Source organism: Xyrauchen texanus, chromosome 32, assembly GCF_025860055.1.
Source record: "Xyrauchen texanus isolate HMW12.3.18 chromosome 32, RBS_HiC_50CHRs, whole genome shotgun sequence".
In the NCBI taxonomy this organism is placed as follows: domain Eukaryota; kingdom Metazoa; phylum Chordata; class Actinopteri; order Cypriniformes; family Catostomidae; genus Xyrauchen; species Xyrauchen texanus.
The window spans coordinates 16,307,368-16,315,071 of NC_068307.1; the positions used below are offsets into that span (position 1 = coordinate 16,307,368).

The 7,704-nt window shown below is 36.4% G+C and overlaps 1 protein-coding gene across 1 annotated transcript; it reads left to right on the forward strand.

Annotated features, from left to right (window-relative positions):
- Positions 1 to 2,299: 2,299 nt before the first annotated feature.
- Positions 2,300 to 7,658, forward strand: ptp4a1 (protein tyrosine phosphatase 4A1). Its single transcript, XM_052100905.1, has 6 exons — positions 2,300 to 2,463; positions 4,777 to 5,320; positions 5,482 to 5,574; positions 5,693 to 5,823; positions 5,988 to 6,062; positions 6,224 to 7,658. The coding sequence occupies exons 2-6, from the start codon at positions 5,216 to 5,218 to the stop codon at positions 6,339 to 6,341; spliced, it is 522 nt and encodes a 173-aa protein (XP_051956865.1). The 5' UTR covers positions 2,300 to 2,463; positions 4,777 to 5,215; the 3' UTR covers positions 6,342 to 7,658.
- Positions 7,659 to 7,704: the final 46 nt, after the last annotated feature.

Consider the following 7,704-nt stretch of genomic DNA (forward strand, 5'->3'; position numbering starts at 1 on the left):
TAGTAAGAAAGCCATTTTAGATATCTGAAATTATAGTGATATCAGAAATACATTTTCAGATATCAAAAATTAAAATTTTTACTAGTAGCAATTCAATTGTTGATATCTAGAATATAAACTTTTACTAGTAACCACGTAATTCTTGATATCAAGAATTCACATTTTTACTAGTAACAATGTAATTATTGATATCAAAAATGATATAAATACAAAGCTGATATGTGTATTCGGAATTGTAACTAGTAAGAAATCAATTCTTGATATCAACAATTGATTTTGAATGGCAGCCTATGGTGACATTTCACTAGTGAAAATACAATTACAGATATCAAGAATTATAGTTTTTACTAGTTGAAATACAATTCTTGATATGTAGAATAAGCATTTAACTAGTAAAAATGTAATTGTTGATATCAAGAATTAGCTACTTGTGGAAATTTAATTTCTGATATCAAACATTTCCATTGTTACTAGTAGATATCGAATTCCTGATATCAATAACTATCATTTTAACTAGTGAAAATTGAATTGTTGATATCAAGAATTCATATCCTGGAAATGAATAAAAGTTAAATCGGCTTGCCATAGTCCTCGGTATTTTTTTCCTTGAAGTGTCGTTTCATTGGGAAGTGAAAATAGCCGACGAGACACGGAAAGTCACGTGACACGTACTTCCAGATACCGCTGCAATGTCAAAACGAAAATAGTCGGCTGTAGCGGAGTGTTCCCTAAACCGATTAAATAACTCAACGCAGTGTCTCGCACAGCTCACATAAACTTCAAATTGAACTTCAAATTGAAGTTTATGTGAGCTGTGCGAGACACTGCGTTGCGTTATCCTAAAAGAGTCCTGCAAAGGTGGGATGCTTCTGGCCACAGAAGAATAGTTACTTGTTTTGATAAAAGGTGAGACTGAATTACTGAAAGCTAAAGGTATTCTTTATTATTGTATGTATTGTATGTATACATTGCAGTACAGGTGTTGTATCAACATTTGAGTCAACTGAACTGATAATGGAAATATTTTTCTATCACTTACAGTTAGTGGAGAGAACCCAAGTCCATTTCAGAGGATGCATACACACTAATATAGTATATTATATAATATAATGTAGTGTACACTACAAATGGATCTACACCATTTCAGAGGTTGCACAAGAAGCCACAACTACCTATAAGTTATATTTCAACAGTTCACACCCAGATACAGGAAAAAAACACACACACACACACACACACACACACGGTGCACAGTTTGCACATGTTGTTATGGAAAATAAATATGTTGTCAGCCAAACGTATTTATCAAGTGTTTATTTATTTTATTTTATTTTTTGGGGGGCACGTTATTTTTGACCTCGGTATTTGAAAAATCCTGGTTACGGCCTTGACCATGCCCATCTCCATGCACCTCTCTCGAAATGAGGGTGCTCCAGCTAACTTCCATCCCTTAAGATAATCCATCTGGCGATCATAACACTGACCAGAACCCAATTTTTTAAGAGTCTGTCCCCTATTGATGACTGCCCCATCGCCTAAAATACAGAGTCTGGGGCAAAATGTAATTTGAGTGCCCAATACATCACACATAAAACTCAACCAAAATTATTGGATCTTAACACACCACCAAAAAACATGGGTTGTGTCCCCATCTTCTGATTGGCATTGCCAGCAGGTGGGTGTGTCTATAAGACCAATACAATCTAGAGGGGATCCAATAGAATCAATGTAAAATCTTAAATTGCATCTCTAGATACAGACTTGACATTTTTTAGAATCTTAGCCCACACTCCCTCCTCCAATACCAAGTTTAAATCTTTCTCCCATAATCTCTTTAGAAATTAAAGCTCTGTCCCCCAGACTCTGTATTAGAAGGGAGTAATACACTGATGCCTCATGACCTTTTCCAAAAGCAGTAATCACCTCTCCCAGAGTATCTGCCACTTTAAGGAGGTGTGTGCTACTCACAAAAATAGAACAGAGCAGGCAGCGCAGCTGTAAATATAAAGAACTGAGAACCAAATAGGTCACCGAGCATCTTTGATCTCTTTGGATTTTCTCACAACAGTCTCTAGAATTTACTCATGGTGCCCAAAAAAACATTTAAATTATAAATATACATTTTATATATATATATGTTTATTTATGTAATCTATAATGTTATAAAGTATTAATATCAATTACTGCTTATTTTATTAAAATCATATTGTTAATTTTATTATTATTATCTGTATGATTATCTATTTTTTGTGTGCAAATTCTGGTTAGGTCGTGAGTGAGTAACTTGTATGCGTAGTATTGTGTGTAGGGTGCGGTTTCTTGAGTCCAGCTGTAACCGGTTACCGGAGACTCTCATTACAAACGGCAGCGCTGTATGGTCAAACACTACAACAATTAACGCACAGCTTTCTCCGGACCGGCTTTATGATTAAGCTACAATCTTCAATGAGTAAGCATATTCCAGTAAGTAAAACAGTTATACATATACATATGATTGTTTGGAAACAGACTGATCGCATATTCTTGATGAATTTGGTCTCAGTCTCGAGCTCTTCCTGTGTGCTAATTAGCATGAGAGCAAAACAGCTCTTTTTAGCGATCACGGTTCACAATATACTATACGTTTTATGCCTTTTCTTTTATTGCAAACATGTTAAATGTTATGTATAATACTATAAACATTCGGTCTTAGAGCTGGAACGGTGTTTAAATAATAAGTTATCTGTACGGTTTGCTAGCTAAAATTAGCTCCACTGCTACATGAATGGGAGCTGAGCACGGCATTTCACGGTTTTATTTCTGATTTATTCAGATAAATTAAAGTACAATTAAGATTTAACATCGTTAATATGTTAAAATAAGATTTTGTTGAAATTGTTGCAGAGTAATGTAGTCTCATTGCTAACATTAGCAAACAAGTCTTTGTGTCAATTCAAACCCGTTATCTTATGTTTTTGTTAATAGTGTGTTTTAGTCTGTAGAAAGCATTAAAGCGGTTGAGTTCAAATATTCGAGCACACTATAAATTGGCCTTATTTTACTGGTAAATTGTAGATTTGATAATTCTTATGGCCCCAGTTTGGGGCCTTTTCACTTGATTTCCATAAAGAGATGCGTGGAATATACACGGACCAACAAGCTGTGCCTTTCATTTGAATTACATGATGATTTAAGTTACTTCTACATGAGGTTTGTGTCGTTTTAAAGGGATTTGCTAAAGAGGCTCAGTATCTAATAATCCATATACCTGCCTGAAACACGTGTGTGTCTCACGGGACTGATATGAAGATTTCAAGCCTCAGAACTTAATGTCCCAGAAATCACATTTCATGTGAAACGTTTTACATACCTGCTCAAGTGTTTACACTGAGATGTATCAGATCTGACAGTTGTCTGCATTTTACTTATTAACTCACCTCTGAGTCATTTTGTTTATGGGGAAAGTAGATAAGGTTGACTTTCGTGCTGAAATATATTGACTCCACAGGAGTTTACATGCATGGAAATCAGTTGTGTGTACATTTGAGATTATGCTTGGTTTTAAGGGAGACAGTTGTTGCTTGACTGGAAGGCAAGTCCTAGACCAATATATCAGCCTGTTTGAGGTTATTGACATCGGCTGAAAGTTTTGTCATCTTGGCTGACATGTTAGCTTTTTTGGATCAGATCGGATATGAAGTAGCGTCAAAGAATGCTAGATCGGTGATACATAAGTCATACATATTTGGGCAGAAAGACATATGATTGGTGACTGTTACATATGGTCACCAGGAGATGACGCCAAGTACACAACAGACTCAATGATGACTCAAATGGCACAAAATTAAACTCATTTAAAAAAGAATGGCTGCGTGCTATGCAAACCTTTAGTCAATGTTTTGTTTGCTTGTGTAATTAGTGCTTATGTACAATTATTATAGTTAATTTGTTTGGAGAGGCTTTTGGACACTTGTAGATGTTTTGTACACTAGGATAAATGTTTTTAATGCTATAATTTATGATTGCTTTGTTGAATAAATAAAAATTGAGTCTGTTATTCGGAGCTACCTTATTTGCTCATACATATATATCTCTAGATGTAAAATCAGAAAAATAAAAAAGGGTACATTTTTGGCAGCCCCCCCCCCATCATCAGTTTCTTAGACTGAGTGTCTCCGAATTAATCATTATCGATGTCATTAAACAATTTGAAAAGTTTTCTTTCAAATGATCCCAAACACGACCCTATGTTGTTTTTTTTTTTTTGGTCAAGTTATAAGCCTTTTAATTTTAGGTATGTCACTGAAAAAATAATAATAATTTCTCCCAATTTGGAGTAACCAGTTCCCGATGCGCTCTTAAGTCCTTGTAGTGGTGTAATGACTAGCCTCAATCCTGGTGGCGGAGGATGAATCTCTGTTGTCTCCACGTCTGAGACAGTCAATCCGTGCATCTTATCACGTGGCTTGTTGAGCACGTTACCGCGGAGACATAGCACGTGTGGAGGCTTCACGCTATTCTCGGCGGCATCCACGCACAGCTCACCAAGCGCCCCACTGAGATCGAGAACCACATTATAGCGACCACAAGGAGGTTAACCCATGTGACTACCCTCCCTAGCAACCGGGCCAATTTGGTTGCTTAGGAGACCTTACTGGAGTCATGAAACAGGAATTCTTTAAAAACAATTATGTTTAGGTAAATCAATGAATGTTTAATATAGCAATAAAGGAAATTGGTGGTGCTCCTATTTAATAATGCCGTTATGGTTTGTCTTTGTTCCTTGTGTCCTTGCAGCAGTTCTGTGGTGTTTTGGGTCACACATTTATGGAGTTTCTGAAGGGCAGTGGGGACTACTGCCAGGCTCAGCACAGCATTTATTCAGAGAAGTGAACGGTGAGCCTCACTACCTCATCAGAAGAGAGACTTGTGTTACTGTTTTAACGTTGGCGGGAACAGGCTTGGAGAGTGGGCATCCACAGCAGTCAGCGGGTCTGGATGGGGTAAAAAAATCTCAAAGTGCACTGCCTTGACAAACCTGCGTCTTCACTCTCACCAGAAGACCAGCCTTGTTTTCTAGAATTTTTGTTTATTTCTCTTTTTCTTTCATTTTTCTTGCTCTTAATCAAACCCACCTCTGGATCACAACTCTCTTGGTTGTATTCGCCAATTTTTTACAGGAGAGTGTAATCACATTCATTTTTAAAGATTTAAAAGCCAATTTGAATAGTCAAAAATGGCTCGAATGAATCGACCTGCCCCAGTGGAGATCACTTACAAAAACATGCGATTTCTCATTACCCACAACCCCACTAATGCCACCCTTCATAAATTCATTGAGGTGAGTGTTCGTTTAGATCATTTGAACATGGTGACTTGATGTTTTTGATAGACAGTTGTGTATGTGTATGAGTTTTAAAAGCTCATAATTAAAGAGGTTTTTATATTTACAGTAATTGCAGAATATGACCTCACTTACATCATGTTCCTCCTACCCATCAGGAACTGAAGAAGTATGGGGTGACCACAGTTGTTAGAGTGTGTGAAGCCACATATGATGCAAACCTGGTTGTTAAAGAGGGGATTCAGGTTTTGGTAAGTCCACATGAACCAGTTCACTCAAATGAATAGTTATGAAATGTTTAAAAATTACATTTATGTTTTCATGCTTGAACTAAATTTGACATTTATTTTTTATTTCCACTTTGTTCAGGATTGGCCCTTTGATGATGGAGCTCCTCCTTCTAACCAGATTGTTGATGATTGGCTTAATCTGCTTAGGGTTAAATTTAGGGAGGAGCCAGGCTGCTGCATTGCTGTACATTGTGTAGCTGGCCTTGGAAGGTAATTTTAGTTGGATGTAGCATTTTAAATGTGTGCATACATGAATTAAGTGGAATGGCGACTTAATTTGTTTTTGTATGATTTTAATGTTTAATTTTAATTAGAATATTATCTCTTTGGAAACTCTGGAAAGCCATTGCTTAGTTTTGATTTCTTTCCCACAGAGCCCCAGTGCTAGTTGCCCTAGCCCTGATTGAGTGCGGAATGAAATACGAGGATGCTGTTCAGTTCATACGACAGTGAGCTTACTTGAAACTTTTCTCTTTTGCATGAATCAAATTTTTCTGGATGCAACAATAGCCAGCCAATTCCATTCAGTTTTGGCACTGGAGCAAGCTTTTTTTTTTTGGGCTGCAAATGTCTCTTCTTAAAGATGAATGTGAATTGTATTGCTTTCCAGAAAGCGCCGTGGAGCATTTAACAGCAAGCAGCTCTTCTATCTGGAGAAATATCGTCCCAAAATGCGACTTCGCTTCAAGGATTCCAACAGCCATCGCAACAACTGCTGCATTCAGTAAAAGCTAGTTGATCAGCCTTTCTAAAATGTGTAAACAGAAAATGTATCTAACATGAGTAGTTTGTTCTCTTAATTGGAAACTGTGAGAATATGTTACAAAAATTAAGCTTATTTTATTAAGAGTGTCCTCCCCACCCTTTTGTTTTACATTTGTTCCTGTGGAAAACATCTGTCAGCAAGTTAAAGTGCTTGTTTGCTTGTTTTTAAAGGGCGGTTGGAACATGAGCTAGGTGTATGCAATTACGTTTTCAATGGTTGGTGATCATGGTTAATTGCAACTCTGCCAAACACATGGTATGCTTTTGTCTAAATGGTCTTAAAAAAAAATTTTCATTTTTTTTTTGTTATTGATGAATTTTTGTCTCTGTTATGTATGCCTCTAAGAAAATCTAAAATGCCTTATTACAGCATCTAGTGGAGGGTTTCTCAGTGGCATTTGGAGAGGTTTCTAAATGAGTGTGTTTACATGCACAACAGTACAATGTTAACCATTCAAATCAGCTTATACACCGTAAGAAACTCATGTTTATGTGTGATTTGAAATTGTATTTATTATTCCCCGCTTTTGACCTCAAAACGTAAACTGACATGTTCACAACACTTGCGCACATAAACTGGTAAGAATACCTTTTAGAGGTGTTTACATGCAACACAAAATCGGGGTAATGATCAAAAATCTATGTGAGCTGTTTTTTTCTTCCAATTTCGCTCTGCATGTACACACATTTACCTGGTTTCTTGCCAGCTTAACCAATGTGCGCAAGTCTAGTGCTCGTGCAGGTTTACGTTTTGACATTAAAAGCAGAGAATAAGGTCAGAAACACTTTACGCAAGTAATTGACAATTAATTGCCAATGCATGGTCCGGTTGAACATACATAATGTGCGTACTTGCATTACTGTGGCGATTAAAAACATCTCCGTACTCGAGGACGATTACCTTTAAAAGTCTGTGCCATTTAATGTCCTTTGTGGGGGGTAAAGGAAAACAAAATCTCTTCATATACATTTATTGAAGGTTGGAGTAATAGTTTTTGTTGTTTATCCAAACTTTGTTTACCTGTTACTGCCATGTCAATAGTGTGATGTTTGTGTTTTGGCTTAAAGCAGGAATTCAATGTCTAAAGGCATTTTTAGGCCTTTTTATTTGGTGTGCATAACTTAATATTTCAATACTTGATTTATGTACAGTATTTGAAAATGTGTACTGTTATATCACCTATTTATATCAATGGATATGTGTTTTAGTTTAGTGAGAGATAAGTTGCAACAAGTTCGCCAATTTAAGAGTAAAATAAACAGAAGATGCACTGAAGGAATTCACTGTCTCTCGAGCCTGATTTTAACTTTTTAATTAAAAACATG

What these genes read in the sequence shown, in the direction of transcription:
- ptp4a1 (XM_052100905.1), top strand. Translation starts at nt 5,216, where the DNA reads ATGGCTCGAATGAATCGACCTGCCCCAGTGGAGATCACTTACAAAAAC. An exon ending in CCCTTCATAAATTCATTGAG is followed by an intron (nt 5,321 to 5,481) that starts GTGAGTGTTCGT and finishes CCTACCCATCAG; the next exon opens with GAACTGAAGAAGTATGGGGT. An exon ending in TGTGTAGCTGGCCTTGGAAG is followed by an intron (nt 5,824 to 5,987) that starts GTAATTTTAGTT and finishes TCTTTCCCACAG; the next exon opens with AGCCCCAGTGCTAGTTGCCC.